This window comes from Lagenorhynchus albirostris, chromosome 1 (assembly GCF_949774975.1).
Source record: "Lagenorhynchus albirostris chromosome 1, mLagAlb1.1, whole genome shotgun sequence".
Classification (NCBI taxonomy): Eukaryota; Metazoa; Chordata; class Mammalia; order Artiodactyla; family Delphinidae; genus Lagenorhynchus; species Lagenorhynchus albirostris.
The window spans coordinates 150,578,482-150,605,221 of NC_083095.1; the positions used below are offsets into that span (position 1 = coordinate 150,578,482).

Consider the following 26,740-nt stretch of genomic DNA (forward strand, 5'->3'; position numbering starts at 1 on the left):
CCACAGAGAGATAAAGTAGCTCCCCAGTGTCAACAACTGATGGAAATATCAAGATTTGGGACCAGTACTTCTGACCTCAGAGTCCCTGCTTCAACTACTATATTTCACTGCTCTTTATGGATAAGCATTGGTCAGACTTCGTAGCTCTGCATCAGTTCATTCTTTCTTCATTGGCTCGTCCCCAGGATGGCTTGCTCAGTGGGGCATGGTTCTTTCCATTCAAGGAGATAAACCACAAAATCTGTGATTATCTCCTGGTGAGAAACAGTGCTCCAATAAAGGTATATGTCAGGTATTTTAAAATCACAGAGGAGAAGCACAGCCTGGATACACCTCACGCAACATGGGAAGGCTTCCAAGAAAAAGACATTGAGCTGTTGTTGAAGGACACATAGAAGTCAGTCAGGTCTCCATCTTGGTGACGGGGGTGTACCGCAGGCAGCAGCAGACAGCACGTGCAAAGACAGGGAGGCTGAAAGAACAACTGATGTGTTTGGGCAACTACCTGCAAGTAGTTCAGTGTGAGTAGAACACAGTACTCGTGGGACACCTGGTGAGGGATTGGGGCTGGAGGTTAGGACAGAGGCCAGATCATAAATGGCTCAGAAGTTGTGTGTGCATGTATGTATGTGTGTGTGTATGTGTGTGAGAGAGAGAGAGAGAGAGAGGGAGCACATGCATGCACATGTATGAGTGTGTGCACATGTGGTGTTTGCATGCCTATATGTGGGCCTACAAATTGGGGGGAAGAGAAGATAAGAATCAGAGGAATGGTCAGGACATTTGCTAAGAACCAAGCTGCACGCCCCATACCCTGGTCCCACCCCAGAGAAAAACACTAGCGTCCAATAAATGTTCCATTTTTTTCTTACTTCAATAAAGCTATCTTCAGCACTTCTCGAATTTCACTATGTACAAAAATCATGGAGGTATCTTTTTAAAATCAGATTCTGATTCTCCAGTTTGGTAGGTCTGAGTTGGGGCCCGAGAGTCTACATTTCTAGCAAGACTTGTGCTGCTGGTCCACAGACCATACTCTGAGTGGCAAGAGGCTAGAGCACACCCAGCTTCAGGACAAGACAGGGAGGGGAAGTGGTAAGAATCCTGACTTTGGAACCCAAAGATCTCATTCACTGGTTGTGTAATTTGGGAGAAAATCCTCTCACCCTGTAAGGGCCTGACCTTCACATCTGTAAACTGATCATTGAGATAGCTAATCTCCAAGCTGCCTTCCCATTTGTTTGTTTCTAAAAAGTATAAATCATGAAGGATGAAATTCTGTGGAATTTCTCAGGAAGAAGATTGTCAGACTAAAAAAACAAACCCAGACACAGATGCTTGATTAAACTTTTGTGATAGTCACACAAGACATGTTTATGGATCAGATGTGGCCCTAAGTGGCTTCTGGGCCACCAGTCTGCAATCCCAGCAGTGAACATTGTGCCAGTTATTGAGCTGTTATCTCTCAGCTCCAAAGCCATCCTTCTAGCCCCTAGTTTGTCCACAAACTAATACAAGTACTTTGCAGGCTGCTCCCTGCTAGGCCCTGCCAGTGGGGGGCACTAGAGGGAGGCTTCAAGGAGGGGACCTCTGCTTTTTGCTCCTGTCGTTTCACCTGTGCAACACCTTTTCTCTCCGGCCGCAGCAATTCCCTTCCACAGCAGCAGCAGCTGAATCCAAAAAGCAGAACCAGACACATCCTGCCTCCCCTCCCCTCCCCTTCCAGAGCAGCACCAGCCAGCCTGGGCCCTCTCTCCAGAGATCTGAGCTAGCTCCATAGGGCCCCCTTTCCCTGAGCTTCTAAGTTATCATAATTCTAATTTATTCCCCCAGGTCCTAAGGGTGGCAGCTGCTCCTTGCCTTCACTACCTCAGTATACTTTTTACAAACATTTCACTTACCCAGTTAATAATTTTTTACATTAAATTCTCTCTGTTCCAATAATTGCCATGATTTCTGTCTCCTGACTACACCCTGACTGATCCAGACACATAAGCAAATGGGTGAATCTTAGAGATTAGACATTGAGTTCAATCCCTTAGCTGTACTGGATGAGGAGACTGAACACCAGAGAAGGTCAGGGACTCTCTCGGAAGCTCTCTGCTGGCCCGGGATCTGCTGGCACTACACTCTGGTCTCCTAGCTCCAGGCCGGGTGCTGTTGCTACCAAACCTCACTGTCCAAGGCAAAGGAAGAACTAGAAAGAACAAGAAGGGCTTCTCAAAATGCTGTCGTAGGGGGATCAGAATATGCGGCCTCCAAATGTGCCACTTTGATGTAAGGATTATTTTGAGCTGAAGACAGTTAGAGCAGACCCCAGAATAAAGCTCTGCCCTCCCTCACATTTGCCTAAAAGCAGGCTTAGACTCGAAATCGCCAGACTCTTATCAACATAGTGCTGCACAAAGAGGAATCTACATAACAAACCTCACTAAAGCAACTCTATATTAGTTTGCCCCACAGATTGATTTACCTTCCCACACTTTGCCACTCTAGGAAGCCTAAAACCCTGTTAGTTTGTCTTGTCACTTCTCAACAAATGTATTGTTCTTTGTGAAGATGCTATCTAAGCCCAGATTCTAACCATCCTTAGAGTTACTCACAAGTATATGCACTGTGCATGGCAATAAAGTCTGTTTGTTTTTCTCTTGTTAATCTGTCTTTTGTCAGTTTAATTCAAAGGGTCCCCAGCCACCAAACCTAGGAGGATAGAGGGAAAAAGGTTTTCCTCCCCTGTACTGTTTTGGGACGCCATGAAAAGGAAGAATGGAAGAAAGATGAGCCTATCCAAGGAAAATTACTTTAGCATGAAGCTGATAAGGGACTAGTTAGAAAGCTAGGAAGTCTACCCTCCTTCAATGCTATTCAACAAGCTCAGTGGCATCTTGAGGCAATGCCCCCCCTAATAACACCAAGGTTTTTGAGGTAGTTAAAAACCATGATTTAGAGTCTAAGCCTGCTTTTAGGCAAATGTGGGGTAGGGCAGAGAGCTTTTTTTTTTTTTTTTTAAGTCTGCTCTTTCTCAACTGTCTTCAGCTCAAAATAATCCTTATATCAAAGTGGCCCATTTGGAGGCCACATATTCTGACCCCCTACGACAGCATTTTGAAAAGCTCTTCTTGTTCTATCTAGTTCCTCTTTTGCCTTGGACAGTGAAGTTTGGTAGCAAAAGCACTCTGCTACTTGCAGAGCAGGGGCATGGAGGTGAAAGGAGGGGGATGTGGTGGGGTGAGAAGGGCTTTCAACTGGTGGTAACACCACAAATAAAATGGAAAAGAGGGAGGAACACACACTGATAGGTGCCCATAAAAGGAAGAGCCCAGTCTTGAGACACAAGACTTGAGCTGGTCATGGTCACAGTCCTGGCTCCATGGGTTACCAGCAGCATGACCATGGGCTCCCCACTCAGCTGCTCTGATCATTGCTCCTTCTTTGTAAAATTCAGATACTAGTGATTATCTTGCAGAGTTGTTAGGATTATGTAGGACATTGGGTTGAAAGTACGTAGCAGGATGCTTGGCTCGAAAGTAAATACATAACTGATCAAAGTTGCTACTGTTGTTATGAGCAATGCAGCTTAGAATGGGCTGGTACCTGAGAAAGCCACAGGATTGGAAAAATGACAATAAGTTGGTGGTATTTTTAAATCAAATCAACCATATATTAGAATTTGAGAAAAGAGGATCAAGACAAGCCTAAGAAACTTATTTACAGGAGTTTTTTTTAAAAAACTTATTTATTTATTCCCTTTAAATGTACCTCCCTCTATCTTTACCTGAAAAGGAAGCCAACTTCCAACAAAAACCTTTTTTGGACTAAAGTTTTTTCAAGTTTCTTCTAACAAGACTTTGGTGGCGGGGGGGGGGGGCACTTTTTTCCCCTCACTCTTCTGTTTCTTAAGTTCCCAGATTTAATGTCATCTCCTGAGAGAGGCACCCCTGATGTCCCAAACTAGGACTCAACAAACTTTTTCTGTAAAGGGCCAGAGAATAAATATTTTACTTGCAAATAATTTACTCTGCAGAAGTCTTGTGGTCTCTGTGACATATTCTTCTTCCTTTTTTCTTTATAATCCTTTAAAAATGTAAAACAAAAATACGGTAAGTCTCCTCCATACAAACAAGTTCCATTCCAAAAGCGTGTTTCTAAGTCCAATTTGTTCATAAGTCCAACAAAGTTAGCCTAGGTACCCAACTAACACAATCAGCTATAAAGTACTGTACTGTAATAGGTTTATAGTAATACTTTTCACACAAATAATTCATAAAAAACAAACACAAAAAATAAAGAAAACATTTTTAATCTTACAGTACAGTACCTTGAGAAGTACAGCCGTACAGTACAACAGTTGGCATCCGGGGCTGGCATCGAGTGAACAGGCAAGAAGAGTTACTGGAGCGGGGAGAGGAGGTGGGAGATGGTAGAGCTGAAGGATCGTCAGCAACAGGAGATGGAGGGCAAGCTGTAACTTCACACACGTTCGAGAACTTGAACGTTCGTATGTAGGGGACTTACTGTAGGCCACAGACCTGTAGTCTATAGTTTTCTGACTCCTGTCCTGTTCCATATGAAATTCTGTCATCTCTGCTTGTCTTTCGGCACCATACTTCCATTCCTTCATATAACATATGTCTATTTGCTATTATGTATTTATTGGCTCAACGTTTGTCAGATGCCTTTGACTGCCATGTCCCAGAGGAGGGGGAGGAGGGGACCTGTCATTTCTGTCCGAGTGGAGTTCCCACTGTGTCTCTAGCACCCAGCACAGAGAATGACACCTTGTAAGCACTCCATTAATATTTTTTCAAGAAATAAACAAAATAATATTAAAATAATTCACACCCACTGTAGAAAACTCTGAAAAATACATTAAAAATGTATAAAAGGTAAAGTCAAAACTATCATACCACCACTCAAAGACAGCTGTTATTAGCGTACTTTATTCTTTGTATTTGTATTTGTACACATACAATTACATGGTGGAGACCATTCTGTCTTGGAAGTTCCATAACCTATTTTTTCCACTGATAAGTAACTCAGCAAAGAACATCTTTGTGCATATGTCCTTGTCTGCGTTGCTAGTTATTTGCTCAGAATTGATTCCTAGAAATGAAATCATGAGGTCAAAGGGTTTCTTGAGACCCAGCGCTGAATTTCCTTCCAGAGAGCTGGTATGTAACACAAACCTCTTGCCATCTCTAGAGATGCTCTTCACACAGACAGAATACACCCGCAGCACCAGGGGCAGCACGTTGAGGAGATAAACAATCAGAATGTGCTGGCTTATAAGTGATGGGAAAGAAGAGCCTCCTGCAGGATAATCTTCTTTATCTAGCAATTAACCAAGGACAAAGAAAGCATTTCTCACATTTTTTTCACTTGAATACATAGAAATTAAATGCATTAATATCCTAGGAAACTTCTGAGCTCCCTTTTTCTGCAGCCACTCCAGTATTTATTTGACTGCATGCATGTGCCTTGCAGGAATAAAAATCAGCATCTCCAGATGGAACCATTTCCATTCCACTTCTTTATTATTCATCCAAATATACCTTCTTGAAGGGTAATGTTCTCTTGGACTAGGGTCTGGGAGTCACAGATCTATAAAGTTTACTGCTTTATCACGTGGTAAACGTGATAAAGGTTGAACACATAAGTGAACCCCTGGGAGAAGTCTCACTTTGGTACTAAGTCATGGAAGAACATCAGGGTATCTATCTGCATACCCCTATGAAATCAGATGCCTTGGGTAGTTTGGCCAAGTGCTTTGTTTATATAACATCTGGATGCTTGGAAACTTCTGGGATAAGTAAATACTTCCTTTTGGGTCTAAAGCATTTAGCACAGAAAAGGTTTGGTTTTAACAGTATGTCTAGTGGAAACCAACCTGGCAGTCACTGTATTGGACTCTTCTAGTACTTTATGTGTCCAATAAACTCAAGTGAATGAATCTTTGGAAGTAGGTTAACTTTCCCAGTCTACTGAAAGTTGGAGCTCTCCAAAAGGTCACATAAGATATTTGGAAACAAGTGTGGAGAAGAGAAAGGAAGGGACAAAGGAATTAGCATCTTTTAAGACCCTACCATGTGTTAGATACTATGCTAGGTGATATATAGAATAATTTTAATTTGTCATTCCAACCCTGTGAGGGAAGTATTAATGTTTTCATTTAATAGATGAGGTTAGGAGCTTTCCTCTCTGACCACAATTATTGAAATATCTGAGTAAATTGTTCTAATATCTGATAGAAGAAATCCACGTTTACAGTTGGGTGATTCATCAATGCCCCAAATTATGGAGTAGCTCATGAGAAAAGGTGCACTAATACTATTCAAGGACACCAGGGTTGGAGGTATTTGTCACTCTGCCTGAGGATGCAATACATTCACTCATGCTTGGTCCTTCAGCTCGAGAGAAGCCACAATGCTGTGGAAGAGCAGAATCATCCCTCCTGGAAGGTCTAGGTTTGGCATGTGGCCAATAGATCCAGAGGTAGGGGTCTGCAGATGGATTGGGGAATCTGAGAGACAGCCACTTGCTTCAGCAACATAGTGTAAGGATAGGGTCTTAAACCAGGAAGAGGTTCTTTCTCCAGCAATACTTAAAGGAAATTAAAGACCCTGCAAGGCAGCCCAGAGACTTTATCAACCCAGGTGACGCATAACCAAGCTCAAGCCACAAGGCAATATTCTGAGCCAAGCAGTGAGCCTGTAAGTATACCCAGACCCCAGATCTCTAGCCATGTCTTTGGTGAGTAGAAGATAGGCCTACAGCCATCGTGGAAGCAACTGTAACAGAAAACTTTCAGGACACTAGTGAGGTTTCTGCCCCGGGCTAGCCCTGGAGCAAAGGGGTATCTGTCATGTCCCTTAATCTTCTCTCAGGATGTTGTTCTCACAACATCCTCAAGGAATATTTCTTAGTGCCTCTTCTTGATAAGAAGAGGCACTAAGAAATATTCCTTGAGGATGTTGTGAGAACCCTGAAATTGCCTTGTCCACATACCACCACACTAGAGCCATCTCAGAAAAAAAGAGATTTCCTTTTGGTACCTCTCAGTGCAGGTAAGAAGAGGTGTCACCTGGACTAAAACCAGTAGAGGTGTGACATCTCTGATAGCTCTCCTGGACACCGTGGGCATCTCAGATATGACCATTACCCAGTGAGCCTCGGCAGTCCCTCAACCATTCCACTAAAGCCCAAGTTGAGGCTGCCATTGTGGTCACTTCTAGAGGATGGAACCATGTATCTGATGACATCTAGGACCAGTCCAGGAGAATCACGGTAGTGCTAATTAATTGCAGGGTATGGCTCAGAGTTAATAGCTGAGACAGGAGTAGTTGACATAAAATCAAGAATGGAAACCAAAATCTTTACAAGGAAATTTGCTCAGCCCCATTCTCTATGTATCAGCAAGTGTGGGAAAGGGGCATAGAGATTAAATAAGTCCAGCCCAGTCCTCCAGTTTCAAAAACACTCACAATATAACAGAAATAAATAGGTGGAAACAAGTGAAGTGGTAGAGCAGGGCAGGGGCCAGAGAACGGCCACAGCAAGAACTCTGGCAAGCTGATGACTAGAAAGAGGGTGGGGGCCAAGCTTTGCTATCTTAGAATAAGCAGATGGTTGGGGGTGGTAAAGGAATGGTTGGATGGGGACAGCAGGACTGAGCCTCACACAGGGATCAGAAGGTGATGAGGCTGGTTATTGGCAGAGGTCAAACTCACGACCTTACAAAACTTGGATGCCTTTTGGTACAATGACTCTGAACAGGCTACCTTGTCTTCAAAGAACATTATCTTCTATATTAGCATAGAGTTGATTTAAAGCCAGACTGGGAAAGATCTGTCTTTCTCTCTGGGACACCTAGACATCTGGTTCTGACTCATGGCTAAGATAAGGGTAATGAGATTTGTGATGTGCTGTTTAAAGTCTGAAAGTCCCCTGGTGATCCCTAGAGACAATTTGTTTACTCATGGTTTTCAGTGTCATAACTGGTTAGTCAACCTGGCTCTACCACAGAATCAGAGGGACAAGAAAATCCCTCTGGGAACTTCTGCCTTGAGGTCTCCTAAAGTGAAGATTTCTTGCACAGATCTTGGTGGTTTTATCTGGAGATAAGCCCATACGAGAATAAGAAGGACCTTGGGGAGTGTGCCTGGATGTCTTTTGAATGTCCAGTTCCTGCCTACAATCTCTTTCTCTCTTTCTCCCTTTAAATAAGAGCCTATGTGACTATACTCAGAGGAGTCTTGTGAGTCCTCTCAAATATCCAAACTGATGAAATCTTTTCACCTCTTAGCCCAAGGATTTCAAAAATCAGATGCCTACAGGGGCCAAGCAGTAAATGCAAATGAGTGAAGTTGAGCAGGCATATTTAATGGGGAATGGTAGGAATGGGGGAATACGGGCCCATCTAAAGGCAGCAGCCATACTTAACTTCAGCCAGTTGTTGTGTTATCGAATATACACTCTATTCCTAGAGTTTCAAAAAGAGCCAGAAATCTGATTTCTAAATAAAATTCCTTGCTTTTTAAAACACTCTACTAACAAAACAATTATTTTCATCCATTGTTTGCAAACCGTATGTGACAGAGATCGGCACAGGTTTTAATATTAGTATGTTAGGAAAGTGGGTATTCACACTTCTGTTGAAATAAAATGTATCTCGTGGGTCAGATCTCAATTTTTTTATTCCTATGACAATTACTCTTAATTTTCTCTTTACCTTTGTATCAGGTATTGAGTACTCCCTGGATAGTGATGTTCTATGCTCTTTCCTGTCTGTCTTCACATTGCTTGTTTCTCCATCTGGCATGCTCTTTGTTCAGATCTTTGCATGGCTGGCTCCTTCCAAAGCTTCCATGACCACCCATCCACACCATCCACAGTGGTCTCTCCCTCTGACAGGTGGAATCACAAAGCCCAGTTAGAAGGCCATTATATCCCAAGTGAGTGACACTGACAGCTTGGAGTGGAGTGATGGGTGGCAGTGGAAATGGTAAGAAGTGGCTGGATTCTGGTTGTATTTTAAAGGTTGAGTCAAGAGAATAGATGGTATATAAAGCAGAGATTGCATCAGCTCTCCAAAGAAGTGAGTGGCAATAGAGAGGAGCTTCCTTGGCTGAGTACTGAAATGTTCCTATGTTTAAGGGTCAGGAAGATGAAGAGAAACCAGCAATGGAGAATGAGAAGGAGTGGCCAGTGGAACAGCAGGGAGACTGGAGGCAGGGGTAGCCTAGACATCCAATAAAAAAAGTGTTTCAAGGAGACGGGAGGGCTGAATTCTTACAGTTGCTGCTGACAGGTCCGGAATGTGGAGGACTGAGATTGGACCACTCGATTGACCAAGTGGGAGTCACTAGTGATCTAGACAAGAACAGTTTTCTGAGGTGTTGGGGACTAGATTCTGCTCAAAGTCGAGCAAAAATGGAAAGTGAGGACTTGGATTTAGTGAGTTTTACTGAAAACAGAAGAGATGTGTGTGAAGTCAGGATTAGAGAAACTGCATCATGTTTGTGTGCTGATGGGAATGACTCGAGATAGACAGAAAAACAGATGAGGGAGAGGAAGGTGAGAATTATGAAAGTGGTACCCTGGGGAAGTGAGAGTGGATGAGAATCTAGCCTGAGAGTAGACAGGTGAGCCTCACAGCACCAAGCAACAGGAATAAGATGTAAGCCCAGTGGCAGTTAGGAACGTAAGTGTGGAGGTAGGCACTGTGGGAGTTCTTTTCTGGTTGCTTCTGTTTTCTCAGTGAAAGAGGAACTGAGTTCATTATGCTGAGGTTAAAGATGGGGAGGAGGCGCTGGGAACTGGACAACAGAGGATGAGGCATGAAATTGTCATCAAGGAGACTGGGAAAGTGAATAATTCAGGGGAATGAAGGATGATGGCTGGCAGCACAAGGGCGCCCTTGAGGTTATTGACAATAAATTTAAAGTGAGACCAGTGGACAACATGGTGTGTATCTTACCAGCCGTGTTCACCTACAGGGTACAGGGACAGACTGATGAAGAGTGAGGTGTAACCAGAGCTGAGGGACATGACGAAAAAGAGAGGCACAAGGAAGTTGACGGCGGTTATGATTCTGGCTCACAGAATTTAAGTTCAGTGAAGAATGGGATAAGGACAAGAGCGTGGTGAGTGACAGACCAAAAGGCTGTAGGTCTCATGAGGTTGAACAATTGTGGGAGCTGGAGGACTGGATAGAGTGAGCTAGAAAGACAGAAGAAGGGGTACTTGACATTGGGATTGTGGAGGGGTTGGAGTAATCGATAACAATAAGACCTAGGGTAAGACCAGGACAGTAGGTGATTAGGAGGGGGGGATATCATTGCAGAAGACTTTAAGGAAAGAAACTAGGATATTGGAAAGTGCTTACTGAAATCACCAAGAATTATAATGGAAATAGTGACAGTAAACCTGGCACTAAATTCCTCAAGGAATGAGGGGGCATGACACAGGGGGCCAGTAGATGACTGCAACAAGGATGCATGCTAGGTGATACCCTCTGAGGACAGGAGATGCAAATGAGGAATGTTTTAAGGAGGAGGAAGGGAGAATGGTCTGGAAATGTCACGGGGGAGCCAGGAGGAGCAATGGTACAGGGGTGTGGAATATGAAAAAGGAAACAGCCACCCACTAAGACTGCAGGGCTAAGTAACATCCTCAGAGGAGAATATATTTCAGTTGTAGCAAAAAGGCAAATGACATTAAGGGAAGAGGTGGGAGATGAGACAGGGAAAAAAAAAAAGGATGCACAGTGCCATAGGGGAATGAAAGTCTGGGTGATAATGAACATCTTGGGAGACATGGACCTCTCATGGTGACCAACACATACAGTGACAAAGGGTGTAAACATGCTCCCGAAGGTCTCTAAACCAATTTTGGTAACACGGTTGGTAGCATTAGGGGGAAAAGAAGTATTGAAGGACCTACCTAGAGCACCCTGAGTTCTGGATCACCCCCTGCTCCTGCCAATGGAAGAATGGAGTTTAGGAAAGTGTGTGGGGGGGTGGTAGAATCATCTCATTTATTGTCTGTTTCCCCCTAAAACGTTACCTCCATGAGGGAGGCACTTGTATGTCACTCATCAATGAGTCATTCAATAAATAATTGATTCCTTAAAGAGTTATTCAATAAGATAAAATATATATATATACAAAGCAAGATCATATTTATTGGGTCCTTATTGGGCACTTTGATGAGCCCTTGATGTACACTATCTTATCACCCCTCACAATAGTTCTGTGAGGTAGGTACTAATAATATCTTAATCTTATAGATAATGAAACCAAAGTTCAGGGAGGCTAAGTGACTTGTCTAAGATGGTAGAGGTAGTTAGTGATAGAGCCAAAATATTAAGTCACACTGTCCACCTTTAAAGTGTTTATACATATGGTAGACTCTGTTGGTCACATTCCCAACAGGACTTTTTCCCTCTTCTTCCTTATTAAAGGAAGCGTGGTTTTGTTAGGTATTAAAATGTGCTCAGAGAAATACACACACACACACACACACACACACACACACACACACACACACACACCTAGGGGATGAAGCATAGTTAACTTAAGATGGTCCTCTGAATCCAGCTCTTAATTGAGGGAGAGCAATAAGACATACAGGGATGTCTGTCAAAGGCTACTAGGCAATGTTTTTGTGCAATAAAAGAGAGAACATTGCAGAAGAGGCACTTTCTTGCCACCATCGCTCTCACTTCCTGCTTGGAAAGCCATCATGGGAGGATGTAGAGCATGGAGCTACGGTGGTCAGCTTACGACCATGACGGAAAGGCCAGAAGAATGTCCTTGCCTAATGTCCTGACATCAGTAGGCCATTGACCCAACCCTGGAACCACCTACTTTAAGAATTCTTGATAAGTAAAGAATAAACATCTTCATGATTCAAAGTCATTGTTACCGGCAGTTGAATACATCCTAGACACATATCGCCTCCTAAAAAAGAAAGCATACAGATGAAAGATCATCTGATTGATTTACATAGTCATTCCTTAAGAGCAAAAGGCAAGACAACTCTGTGTAGAGGAAAGCCCTCTGTGCCAGTTGCCGGGGGCCCAGGTCCTGCTCTCAGAGCTTGTGACCTTGAAGAACTCGCTTCCTCCTTGGGCCTCAGTTTCCTCCAGTTAGAAATGAAAGGCATGTTAGGAGTTCTCCTTTATCCCTTTCACTTCTAATATTAGATGATTCTATAATGTTGTAAGTAATGGCTTATGCCTTATAATCTGTCATTACATCTCCTTCGAAGGATAAGACTTTCCTTTCTAGGACCCAAGGAGAGGTGAGGCAGAGAGGCCAAGGAAAGGATGCGACTTCTTTAGGCTATTTGCTGCATGTCCCCAGTGGAGACTGATATATGCCTCTGAGTCAGCAAAATCTCCGGTGTTGAAACAGATGATGCTCACTCTGCACATTTGAGCAGCCTGGGCCCGTCCGAATGGAGAAAAGAGTGTTCACATTCAATCTGTTCAGTGGACCCCAGGGGGCATGTCAAAGGCTATTACATTTCCAAGACCATCTATCTGACTCTCCCTTCCCTCCTCCCTGCCCTGCTAATATCTGAGACTTCTCTGGAAACGAAATCAATCCTTTCCAAAGAAAAACCCAACTCATCTGGGCTTGTGCTGCACAAGGGTTATAAATACAGAGAGATTTTACACCTGCTGGCCTGCAAAGGGCCATGATAGCTGTATAGTCATGAACTCCACATTGGACAAGAGTGTTCCATTGTCTGATGTGGTTCCTGGCAGAAGGAGGGTGGGGAAGTCCTTTGTGCCTCTGCTGCTCTGGTCTAAAAAGGTGATGGAGCATTCCTTGGGACCCTTTTCACGGGTGGATGGCAGTGTTGCTCTTCAGCAATATGACAGCCTATTCTGGGCTCACAATCTATGCCTCAGATCACTGCAAGTCCCTGGTGAAATCGGCACCTGGCCTTTCTGGTCCAGCTGGCTGGGACGTGGACTACGTCATACTCTCACCTACAGAGATAAGCTGTAACTGACTCTAGCACTCTGATGGAGGCCCAGTGCCTACTTGGCAACTGTATCTTATCAGAGTCATGCATTTAGTGTAAAGGTTGCTCAAGGTTACTTATGTAACGGTCACCTAGAGACATCTTCCATAGATGGGACAGCAAGGTAAAGGAGCAGCAGTAGACTTTGCAGGCAGACATAACTGGTTTCAACTACTACAGCCATCACTAACTAGTTTTGACAAGTTACATTAACCTCTTAGAGACTAAGTTTTCTCATTTGTAGAACAGTGAAAATAATGCTTCCCTTGCAGGTTGTTATAAGGATCAGAAATGTCATATATAAAATGCTTAGTATAAAAGAGTTTATCAAACTGTAATTTTTGGTGGCGGTAGTAATATAATTATTATAATTTGATTTTAATTTAAAAGAAAGGTAACAGGTTGTACCAGTCCTGGTAAATAATGAACCCTTAAGCATTAGTTCTTTGCTTTTTATGAAGAAATCCGTACATGAAAAAATAAACCTTCCAACCTCATTACTATAAAGTAACCCACAGTGAACACGAGTGGCAATGAGTGACAACGCAAGACAAGAAAACTACCTTAGGAACCATATGCATCACTTACGGTCTTCGAGCAGCACTTCCTTCATCCTATAAACTTGGGATTAACACTCTGACCACCTCACAGTTTCACTTCAAGATCAAATGTGAGTATCTATGAAAATCATTGATAATCTCTTGGATATCAAAATCCATTGATAATCTTGTTTGCAAATGTAAACAAGATTTTTGGGTACAGCCCCATTTTCCTTACACTGGTCAAGGTGTATGCAAATATCCCATCCATCACCACAAACTCAAGAAGGAAGCCGTCTGGGGAAAATTCCTAGGTAGCACAATAAAGAAACCCTGACAACTCAGTAGCTCCTAATAACCCTGAGTCTCTGTGTAAACTACCTAGTTTTCTAGCCCGGCTGCACAACAGAATCACCAGGCAGCTGTGAAAAAATGCCTATGCCATACCTCACTCACAGAGTCCCTGACAGCATTATTCTACAGCAAGGCCTGTTTTTGCTTTGGTTTTTGTTTTTTAAATAATATTTATTTATTTATTTGGCTGAGCTGGGTCTTAGTTGCAGCACATGGGATCTTCGTTGCCTCGTGCAGGGTCTTCATTGCAGCATGTGGGATCTTTAGTTGCAGCATTCGGGCTCTAGTTCCCTGACCAGGGATTGAACCTGGGCCCCCTGCATTGGCAGTGAGGAGTCTTAACCACTGGACCATCAGGGAAGTCCCAGGGCCTGTTTTTTTTTTAACAGCTCCTCAGGTGACTCAAATGGGCAGATAGAGGGGAGAACCTCTCACCTGGAGCAGTGGTTCTCAACTGGAGGTGACTTTGTCCCTCCAGGGGATATTCTGCAATATCTGGAGACATGCCCAACCCTGCAACTCTCCCTCCATTCACAGTAAATATAACAGTTTACTTAAGGATTTCTCCCATTCATTCCTGCTGTATTTTCCATGGTCTGAAGATTATATTTTCAAATATGTGGATTAACAGCCCTATGAGCTTTTTCTAATTCACTAAAGTTTTCCATGGTGGGGACAAATATAGGGGAATACATATAAATAAGTAACTAGCACATTTTTATTCCCCAAATTAATAAATCATTAGTTACCAAACATCTTTTATTTAGGTCTCAAGGAGTGTGCTTACAACTGTGGAGAAAAACAAAAGCAAAAACAAAAAACCTTCAAGTCTTTGAAGGTCTCATGGCCAAGGACGTTCTGCAAGAAGTGTAGACAGAATGTACTGAGACATCTTCACTACAATGAAAGTTCAAACAAGTTAGAAGCTGAACATCATCAGGTTGTTGAATCAGAAGATCCAACAGATGGGTCAGATGGATCAGAAGAGCAGAATGAGTATTAACTGAGGACATACTGTGTGCAGACCCTGAGCTGGACAGTTAGAAGGGTGATCTCATTCAATTCTCCCAACAGCCCTGAGAGCTAAGTACTCCTCTTCCCCCTCCCCCTCCCCCTCCCCCTCTTTTTCCAGACAATGCTATTTACTCCATGTAAAACTAAAACCTACACACACAGAGCTCCAAATAGCTTAGATTCAATCTTGATGAAAATCAGAGTAGAAATCCAGGATCCATAAGTTCGAATAAGTGGTTAATAGTTGGTTTTTGACACAAATGCTTTCAGACTGAGGTAGGCTCTATCCTTCGATGTAGGACTAAGTTGAAAGGCACAAAAAAAAAAACAGCTGTAGACAAATGGGAAAAGTGCCTCACTCAAAGCTAAATCCGTATTTAACATGTAGCCCGCATCATAAAACTGAGGGTTTTGTTTCAAGAAGATCTCCTTACAAGATTTTTCTTAACCCCGTTACAATTAACCCAAGGGTTAATTGTGAAATAACTTTTAATCTTGAAATTACGATGCTGGTTTTTTGGTTGCTTGGTTAGCTGGTGGGTTGGTTGGTTGTATAGGAAATTGTTTTTCTTCCTTTATGTTTGTTACAGAAAATTGAATTTACTCATCAGCTTTGTCACAGTCAACCCTCTGACTATGAATTCACTGATTTTATTGCAATAAACACAGCCAGCTGTGTAAAAATGTCAATCTCTTGAAGTTAGGAAGGGTTGTCTTCTTTGCATAAGTCATCGGTTTTCTTTCTTGCATATATTAAATAAGAAAAAAAGGTGCTTATAGCAGAAATATTTTGAAGCTCTATATAAAAAAATCTCAATTTTTCAAAACAACTCAAACAGCTTCTACTGTTTCCTCTATGTACTAGTCCAGGAATTGCATATTTCTTCCTTGGAGTACTCCAGTAAACTTCTGTCAGATCTCCCACCTTAGTCTCTCTCCCTGACAATCCATTTTTCGTCAATGTGAGGATTTTGCCAGTTGCTAAATATGTCTACTCCAGTTAAGCACTCCAGAACTGGGGAAATAACTACAGGGTGGATTTGGGGACCTACTGGGCCCTCTGTGAGATGGGCCTGAGCCAAAACTCCATTGATCACCTGGCCTCCATTAGTCCCTAATCTGACTGATAGAACACAGTGATGTTTTGAATCTCCTGGAATTAGTACCAGTCCAGATCCAGTGTCTGGTAATCCTCAAAAGGTCTGATTATTTCCTTTTCTCCAACGCACAGTCACGCTGGTAAAAAGCCAAAGGTCCCTTGGGGAAGACTGGAAGAAAGATGAACCAGTATAAATTTTTGGCAGCGGCCTGGGATCCTTCCTCAAGGGGACCCAGCCTCCCCTTCACTCATGGATTTTGGGTCTATAAACTGGCTCAAATCTGGGAATCAATTGAGGGGCAGTGACTGTTTTTATGAGACAGGTTAGACTTTTGTTCCCTTGACCTGGAATTTTTCTGCTCATACAGATCAAATAAAAATTTAGTAGGCTTCCTATGTATTTCACTTCTGGGAATACCACAGTCTCTTAGAGTCAGGTACTGCTTTGACTCTGCTGTCCATTACAGTAATCACGCCCACCTTGACTTTGGTGGTTAAGTACTGTCACTTGGCCCCTGCCACCCAGGGTCCAATTACTCTGCATTTAGGTTTCTCACTTCAGTGACTGAAGTCCCCACTGCGAGGTCTGGCTTACATTTAAGAGTGATCACAGAGCTCTTCAAGGATGCTGGGGGTCCCCTCACAAATTTATTTCTCATAGTCACGGTGAAAGGTGTGTCCTGTGTAACCCCCCAAGGCAGGTGAGTAGGTTTTAAATGACAAATTCACTCTAACATTCCAATCTCCCTAAGCCTTTGAATCTCTTCCTCTACATTAAACCAAGGCAGGTCTGGCATTCAAGTTCATTTACTGTGGGCCAACTTTTGGTCCATGTTTTAGCCAACCAACCAACCAAACTAGTAGAGCCCTTTCTAACTCCCCTAGCTTCAACATTAAATGCAGAAATCTCTGTTTATCGGGTCCATATCAATTAATGTGGCCCAATCCAAATTTATGTTCCTTCCACCATTACCCCACCCCCCTAATATCCATTCCCACACATATTCCCTGAACTTCTGTGTAAATTAGAAAAACCAAGTAGTTCTTTTGCAGTGTAGCAGAACTCCTCATGGGTCACATTTTGACCCTCACTTTTAGGGACCTGCAGGGACTTGAGTTTAGTTATAAGTCCAGAAGAAAAGAGGGGTGGGGGTCCTGAGGAGAATCAACAATGTCTTGCAAGGCAGGTGCCTTAAGGGGAGGCCATTACAGCTTCCTCATCAACGCAGGGTTAACCCCCTCAAGACGAGTGGAGGGCCTGCTTCTATTGGCGAAGAGAACTGATCAAAATTTAGGAGTACAGTGTCCCCAGCTGCATCAGGGTCTTCCCACACATCCCCATGCCAACTTCCAGGATCCTATTTCTTCCCTATCAATGCCTTTACTTTAACAGTAGACATGCTGTGAGGCTGGGAACTCAACCTGCACTGTAATTCAGCCACTCAGAGGATGAGATACTGGGTTTGGTTGTCAGCAATCTCAGGAGATAAAGGTGTCCTTCAGGGCAGACATAGAAGATTTGGGGTCATTTATGCAGTGCTTGTGCTGGGAATTCGAGTCCTCAGTTCATTAATTTCTTTTCCCACTTTGTCAATGATATTAGGAGCAACCAGCCAATCCCATACTCGTTACTTTGACAGCAGTTAGTTTGACAAAAATGCTCACCTAGATCCTTGCCTCTTGTAAGTATTTGAATAGGAGTATCCAATGATGATATCTTGTGTATCCCTATTGCCACATCATGTTGTGAACAGGAAGTGCTCTCTTTACTACAGGAAATAGAGTCAATAGTGTCTTTAAATCTAACCAGATTAGAGAACTGATTCCAGAAGCTCCAGAACCAATTCAGTAAACTCATCCTTAAGATTCTGTTCCTCTAGAACCACTCCCAGTACCAAAATCACAGGAGTAGAGTCATCATCCTAAACCACCTTGTCACTCCCTTCCTCAAAGCCATTTAATAGCTCCTCATTTAATAGCTCTTGCATTGCCTGTGGAACCAAGTCCACACTCCTAAATATGGCAATCAGTGTAGACTCTATTAAGGGAGGCCTTGGCTTTCATTCTATTCTGAAGAATCCCATGATCTAAAAAATATAAATAAGGACAACTGATATAATCAAACACAAAAAGATTATATGAAAATTCTTAGTGGTGGATTTCACCATCATGAGTATTTGTTTCCATGAGGCTAAGTAAGTATTTATTGAGCACGTATTTTGTGCCAGGCTCTGGGGTACAGGTGGCCCCTCCTTTCAGGAACTGACACTCTGAATTCAGGGCTAAAGAAAAAGTGGCTCATAAATCAAGTGCTCTGCCCTGATGTTCACTTCGAACTTGCATATAAAACAATTAAAGGATAATCTTTCATGACAGCAGAGTAATACATCCATCTCCACGCTGCTATGGAAATTCAACACGCAATTTATTCTAATGAATCCACTCCATCTGACATTGCTCCATGTCCTCCCTTAGCTCATAATGACACCAAGCCCCAGGGGTCCCCTGTTACGTTCTAAATCACTATCTGAAGCGTAGGACTCCCTGAGCCTTCCCGCTGCAGATAGCAAGAAAAACTAACAGCCAACAAAATACCCACTGAGCAACTAGACCCTTCCAGGAAGTCAAAATTCTGAAGGCAAAAGTGGAACTCTTACCTAAAAATGAGGCTCTCTTTCTTTTGATCAGCATGAAGGTAAGAATCACCCACAGTTGCAGCCTAAGGGGTATTTTTACAATTATGAGAAAACTTTGGTGGCAATTTACCAATGCAGGCAGAGAAGGATGCTGTTGCTTTGGTCCATGTGTCATCAATACTAAGTGGTATCCTAGCTATAAGGAAACAATGATTAGAGATGCCAACAATTTGATGTCATTTGAAAAAGCAAATATCATGCCAGACAGTCCTAAACTTCCTATCTTTAAGTCATTTTAAATGATTTTTTCTACATATAGCTAGAAAATACATAAATAATACTGATACCTGAAGGGGATTAAAAAGAAATATATTGATAGATTCATTCATCAACCACCTAAAATCATGGAAGACTCTGAGAGGAAGAATTCAGATCAGCACAAGGTCACACAACCACTAAACAGCAGAGCAGATATAAAAACAAGCTACTTAACTCTACAACCCGCCAACCTCAAGTTCTATCCCTTACACTGTCTCTGTTTTCTTCATATTTGAATAACAGGGATAATACTGAATATTGCATTGCATAATTGCATAGTGCTGTTTGGTATTTTATATTTCTTGTATGAACTCTATTTTCACCATTAGAATAAAACACACTGAGTGCTGGGACCTGCCTGTCTTGCATTGCCATAGAGGGAATACAGGCATGAGGAAATGTCCAGCAATTCTTTTAAAAATAAGAATAAAGAGTCTAATTAACAAATGAATGCATTCTTTTTGTCTTAAAGGGGACCAACCACTTTATAAGAAGCAGGGCTGACCCTTTGATGCTAACAACATTTTCACAGGACTTCTTCTTCCCCAACTGAGACAGTCCTAGACAAGTGACTCACTAAAACACAACCCTTCAAGGAAGCAAACTTTCATCTTTCTAAAACCTCAGCAAAGTGGCACAGCGGTACCCAGATATTTTTGTTACCTGGCCTGGGGATGCTTCTTTTATTTTCTGAATGGTTCATCCATTTCCAGAAAGAAAATAACAAAATAGTCTATAATTTGAGGCCCGTATTTGGGGGTAGGAAGAGTTCTCCTTCTGAATTCTTTCCCTGGAACATCAACTAGGAGTCAAGTCCAGAGGCATATCACTTTCAGTTTCCTTTTTTTTTTTTTTTTTTTGCTGAGCTGCAGGTCTTGAGGGATCTCAGTTCCCCCACAAGGGATTGAACCCAGGCCACGGCAGTGAAAGCACCGAGTCCTAACCACTAGACCACCAGGGAACTCCCCCAGTTTCTTTTTAAAATAAAAGAGAGTTAAGAGAATGAGGTCACAGACTGGTAGAAAATATTTGCAAAAGACACATCTGATAAAGGACTGTTATCCAAAACCTACAAAGAACTCTTAAAACTCAACAATAAGAAAACAAAATCCTTCTTTAAAAATGGGTCAAAGACCTTAATAAACACTTCACCAAAGAAGGTATACAGATGGCAAATAAATATATGGAAAGATGCTCCACACCATATGTCATCAGAGTAATGCAAATTAAAACAACGGGATAGGGCTTCTCTGGTGGCGCAGTGGTTGAGAGTCCGCCTGCCGATGCATGGGACACGGGTTCGTGCCCCGGTCCGGGAAAATCCCACATGCCGCGGAGCGGCTGGACCCGTGAGCCATGGCCGCTGAGCCTACGCGTCCGGAGCCTGTGCTCCGCAACGGGAGAGGCCACAACAGTGAGAGGCCCGCATACCGCAAAGAAAAAAAAGAAAAAAAAAAACAACAGGATATCACTTCACACCTATCAGAATGACCAAATCCAGAACACTGAAGACACCAAATACTGGCAAGGATGTGGAGCAACAGGAACTCTCGTTCATTGCTGGTGGGAAAGCAAAATGGCGCAGCCACTTTAGGAGACTTCGGCAGTTTCTTACAAAACCAAACTTTTTCTTACCATGCAATCCAGCAATCACACTCCTTGATACTTTCCCAAAGGAATTGAAAACTATGTCCATACAAAAATCTGCACGTGGACATTTATAGCAGTTTTATTCATAATTGTCAAAACTTGGAAGCAACCAAGATGTCCTTCAGTAGGTGACTGGACAAATAATCTGTGGTACATCCAGACAATGGAATATTATTCACCACTAAAAAGACATGAGCTATTAATCCATGAAAAGACATGGAGGAAACTTAAATGCATATTACTAAGCAAAAGAAAGCAATTTGAAAAGGCTACATACTATATGAGTCCAATTATACGAAATTCTGGAAAAGAAAAAACCTTATGGAGACAGTAAAAAAAAAAAAATCAGTTGTTTCCAGGGGTTGGGGAAGGGGGGAGAGATGAATAGGCAGAGCACAAAGAATTTTAGGGCAGTGAAAATTCTCTGTATGATACTGTAATGATGGATATATGTCATTAGACATTTGTCTGGCCCATTGAATGTGTAACAGCAAGATTGAACCCTAAAGTAAAAATAAACTATGGACTTTGGGTGATTATGATGTGTCAATATAGGTTCATCAACTGTAACAATGTACATCTGCTAGAGGATGTTGATAATAGGAGGAGATGATGTATGTGTGTGGGGAAGGGGCATAAAGAAAATCTCTGTACCTTCCTCTCAATTTGTCTGTGAACCTAAAACTTCTCAAAAAAATATTGTCTTAAAAAAAAAAACAAAAGAAAAACATCTAGGAAGGGGAAAGAAAGAACTGGGTTAGCACTTGAACAGAAAAGGCCTTTTTACCAGCCAAGGTAGGGAAGCTTGACCTTAAAAGCCTATTATAAATAACTTTGGGTTAACGAAATATGCAATGTCACCTGAGAAAATCTAGTCCTGAATTTGGATGAGTCATCATTATCAAGCAATCAACTTAGTAATAATAACAACCTCAACAATAATAACTAAAATGAGCACCTATTATGGGCAGGCACTGTTTCAGGCAAGTTAAATGCATTAAATCCATTTAGCCCTCAAAAACCCTATGAGGTAAGATACCATTAGTATCTCCATTTTGCAGAGAAGGAAACCAAGGCACAGAGAAGCTAAGTAATTCCCAAAGTCACCCTCCTAAGAATTGACAGAGCAAGGGCTCATACCCAGGCCACCTGGCTGCAGGGTCCAGGCTGCTCCATTGTCTCACTGCAACTATAATTCACTGTAAATGCTGAAGGGAGACTGTCATAATACAAAGTAACAAGAACAAACAGTAGTTTAGGGGCATGGAGAGCTGATTGCTTTACCAGCTTTATCTCACTGAATCTTCACAACAGATGTATCATTACCCTATTCCATATATTGGAAAACTGATAATTAAAGAAGTGATGACTTGCCCAAGGTCATTGGAAAATAAATGATATAGCCAGTTGCCAAACCCTAGTGGCCAGACACCAGTGTCCACACCACTATTCCCCACACCATGCTATGTCTCTGTTGGAAGCAATCCATGGTGCTCAAGTAATCTATGGGATGCTTGATGACTGGAAAGAAGTCTGCCCCATGGCATGACCTCCTTCCTAAAGACCATGTGTGAAAGAAAGGCGGTATGGTATAGCAGAATGAACACAGACCCTGAAATCAGAAAGATCTGGGTTGAAATCCCAGCTCCAGCAATTACTATGTGACATTAAATACAGCTCTCTGAGCCTGTTTTCTGATGTGTACAAATGGGATAAAAATCCTTTAAGCACCATGGTGACTATGAAGTTGACATGAGACAGCACATGGAAAAGCCGGCCTCACAAGACCCTCCAAACACCCACCTCCCTGGATCCATACAGGGGGCCCCAAAAGTGCATCGGGAGTCCATCTCTGCTCAGGGGTCTGCCTGCCCCTCTTGGGCTGAGTCATAGCATCTTCATGATAAACACTGAAAGTAAAATTGCACAAATGTGGGCTCTCCAGATTGGGACCATGTTCCCTCAACTCCTAGCATTTGCCCTGGGAGCCAGCAGGAGCTGTTACCATGCTGTTAATGAGGTTACTGGGCACCAGGGTGGCAGAGGGAACAAGAGAGAGTGAAAGCGTTACTGACATACCAATTTGGACTAATAGGGACCCAAGGTTTCAGTTGAGAATGTCACAAAACAAAATAATGGTCTTGGAAATATTTAGATCAATTGGGGATGGTTTGGTTTGATCAGGAGGTTGGGGTTTGTTTTGTTTTGGTTTTTGCCCTTTTTAAAAAATCTATTGAAACTTAGAGAAACACAGCAGAATTTTGTTGATAAAAAAATAATAAAAATAATTTTTAAAAAATAAAATTTTGTTGGTGTTTAAAAACTCTGGGTGACGTCTTGCTTATTGAGTCATTTCTTTTGTTTGCATATACTTGGTCTCTTCTGGTTTCCTGATGGCCATATCTGACAGAGTTCTCATCATTTTAAATGTCTCTTTAATTAAGCAGGAATGGATAAAACCATTTGTGTGTGTGTGTGTTTGTGAGTAGTATATTTCACTTATCATAATTCAAGTTTCATCCATGTTTTAGCATGTGTCAGAATTTACTTCTTTAAGGCTGATTTGGGGGGGGGGGGCATTTATATTCATTAAGGATATTGGCCCGAATTTTTCTTTTTTCTTTTTTTTTAAATTTTATTGAAGTATAGTTGATTTGCAGTGTCGTGTTAATTTCTTCTGTACAGGAAAGTGACTCAGTTATACATATATTCTTTTCATATTCTTTTCCATTATGGTTTGTCACAGGATATTGAATATTGTTCCCTGTGCTATACAGTAGGATCTTGCTGTTTATCCATCCTATATATAATAGTTTGCCTCTGCTAATCCCAAACTCCCATTCCTTCCCTCCCCTACTCCCCTTCCTTGGCAACCACAAGTCTGATCTCTATTATCTGTGAGCCTGTAAAACCATTTTTAAGACCCTCCAGGGACAATTCTCTATGCAGATATTTTCTTTATATTATATCCCAATCTTATTTATTGTGGCTCAAAATCAGGGGCCAACAAACTATAGCCCATAAGCTAAATTCAGCCTACTGCCTTTTCTTGTAAATAAAGTTTTATTGGAACCAGTTGTGCCCATTAGTTTACAAATTGTCTATGGCTGCTTTTGTGCTAGAGGCAAAGTTGAGTAGTGGTGACAGAGGCCATCTGGAGCTTTAGAGAACATGTTTGTCAATCCCTGCTCTATAGCAGGCATTGGGACCAGAATGGCACAAAGTGTTTCATAGCAGGTATCCCTACCATAATCAAATAATTCTCTATGTTCATTAATGCTTGTTTGTCCTACTTTATGTAAGTTCTTTGAGAGTCAAGGACTACATCTACCTTGTTCAATATTTTCTCCCCAGGGCCTGAGCACAAAGACTAAAACATGGTACACAAGTAAGAGATATCTTTTGAGTGAATGAACTAAGTTGTTAGATGGATTTTGAGTTCTTGTGGGTCATAAATATGTCTCCGTCTTGAGGAAGAACCTGACTCACAGTAAGTTCTCTGTAGCTGTATATTTGCTAAACAATCAATTGCATGGACTCTGAAATTAGAGAATGAATATGTTTTGCAGGACATTTAATGACCAAGACTATTTTGTCTATATTTTGATGAATCTCTTCTATGTCACACAATTTATGCCCATCCTCTCTCTAACTTCACAGAATCCTCTGTGCCGCAAGCCCTGATATCTGATGTTTGGCTCTGATGGTGCTAGTCTCATCAATGATTTGCAAAGCTGGTCCTCCATCCCATGGAATCCATCTGTGCTTCACAGCGTGATCCCCAACAGCCTGAAGGGGCTCTGTGGGTGGCTCAGCCCAGTATTCATCGCCAAGGCACATGGGCATTCAGCCCACTAACACTTATATACAAGAGAAACCAGGAGCAGATGCTATCAGGTTCTGGAAAGACATAGAGAGAAGTACTGAGTGGAAGAGACCCCTGGCTTGCCACACACAAAATGAATTTGTCATTTGGCTATGCAAGATGGTTTAACATGAAAAAGAGAGAAACCAGACTCTCAAGGAGGCAACAAGACTTGGAAAAAAGAACATAACCTTTAAAAATTGTGAATCACTATGTTGTACACCCGTAACATACAATATTGTACATTAATTATACTTCAATTTAAAAAAAAACAGCCTTGGAAAGAAGAACTAAGAGCTTGGGACTCAGACAGATCTGGGTAGGCACCCAAGCTCCAATACTTACTAGCTTTGTAAACCTGTGCCTATTAATTTCTCTGAGATAAAAATACCTTAGTGACAAAATGGATGTAAAATGATAGTGTTGCAAGGACACTATGATAGATTTAAGATACCTAACAGTGACAGGTGCTATACAAATTTTACTGCTCTTTCCCCTTCAGATTTTAATGCCACAAAGAGAATGACCTTTGAAAATTTCTACTTACCAAGCATTCCTTTCTTGGAACTAGACAGACACATGTCCTTCTCTGCACTGGGCAGGGCAAAACTCACCACAAACACTTCCACGCCATCAGCCATCAGGGCCAAACCCAAAACAAAAAAGAGGGTCCACTGGAAGCGTCCGTGGCCACACTCATCAATGATGGTCTCGTACTGGTGGGCCAGCTGCTCTTCTTCTTCCATCCTCTCGGCCATCAGGTCTGCCTGGCCCCGAAGACCATCCACCCTGGAGGGCGCCATCTTGGTCTGCTTGGCCTTGATGTCATCTGGGTGAGGGATGCCCTGGTACTCGCCCTCATAGATCTCATCCTCCTCATCATGGCCTTCTGTAACATCACTCTGTGCATCTTCTTCTGGATTGGATTCATTACCACGATAATAGCCATCACTGGGGGCATAGCCCTCATAGTTGTCATGATATTTGTAGTCATCCATTCCTTGGTTCTGGGACTGCCTGCTTGCCTCTTGAGCTATATCCCTTGCACTGTGAAAGAGGTTTGGGCTGTTTCAATAAACATCATCCATTCTATGTACAGAGTTGTTTAAATGTAGACTTCTTGGGTGAACGTGACACCTGTATTCTTCGCCTTGGTCTCAAAGGCGACCTAAGTATCCATGTGCACTCAATGTCTATTGGAAGTCTTTGGAAAGTTTCAAATCCTGGTCTGGTCTCCTGCAGCAATCCAAGGGTATTGTGTTGGAGACGTTGATTAGAAATGGGTCCAGCTGTTCTCCTTGACAAGGAGTCTGTGGGACTTGGCAACTTGCTGGCCTGGTTTGTTCTGCTACTGAAGGTTATACCCTGGAGTACAGAGAAAGGAAAGAGAAGAATGTTATGAAATGTGGATATTCTGACAAAATACTCTCAGAATTAAACAAATATGTTTATTAGTGCCAGTGCTTCATGTGTAATGTGGAGGAAATCTTGGTTAGACATCAGATTCATACCAAATGAAGGAGCCTTAAACCGGTGAAAAAGAGCAGTGGTCAGAGAGGCCCTTGGAAGCATTGATTAACCCATGAAAGGGGTCAAGTCTTATACAAGAATGAAATATAAAGCGAGCAAGAGATTTTCAATACAAGACGATTTTGTGTTATGGGTTTTCTGTTAGGGTAGATCAAGCTTTTGGCAACAGGGCAGGTTTATTACAGCTCAGCTTCTGTTATGAGGAGGCCAGCTTTTCTAACTTTGGCATGAAGTGGCTGTACAATTTTACATCTAGAAATGTATGGCAAAGAAATATCCAGGACCATTTTTCCCAGGGCTCAGCTTACTTTTGAAACTCAGCATTGTGGTTCCAGGGCCACTCTGACCTTGTACTTGTCTTAAATAGGCAAGAATAGTTGCTAAAGACCCAGAACCAGAGAGCTTGTGCCTGAAATTTGATTCTGCCACATAATGGCCATGTGATCATGCACATATTTTTCTGAGCCTCAATTTTCTCATCTGTAAGATGGAGATAATAATAGTACTTAACCCGTAAGGCTGTGCATAAAGTACTTAGAACAGTGCCTGACCTGCTTGGTAAACACTGTTTAAGCATTGATGTTATTTTGCTCTTTTTTTTTCTAGCTCCAGTTCTGGAAACCAAGACCCAGTATTGTCAGAGCCAAGACCCTACCTTATATCCCAATTCCAATCAGTGGGTCCATCTGTTGATTTCCAT

General features: G+C 42.2%; 1 protein-coding gene and 1 non-coding gene across 4 annotated transcripts in view; both read right to left on the minus strand.

Moving 5' to 3' along the window:
• SV2B (synaptic vesicle glycoprotein 2B) overlaps nt 1-25,598 on the minus strand; it is a 76,641-nt gene extending 51,043 nt beyond the window's left edge. For 2 of the 3 annotated variants that reach the window (XM_060170607.1, XM_060170597.1), the window contains exon 1: nt 25,058-25,598. In XM_060170607.1, coding sequence (XP_060026590.1) covers nt 25,058-25,508 — 451 coding nt within the window. In that variant the 5' untranslated portion in view covers nt 25,509-25,598. The remainder of the gene's footprint in view (nt 1-25,057) is intronic. The other variant, XM_060170617.1, reaches the window with a different exon arrangement.
• TRNAG-GCC (transfer RNA glycine (anticodon GCC)) lies at nt 14,216-14,288 on the minus strand. Its single transcript has one exon. It is a non-coding gene; the product is annotated as a tRNA-Gly (tRNA).
• Nucleotides 25,599-26,740: the final 1,142 nt, after the last annotated feature.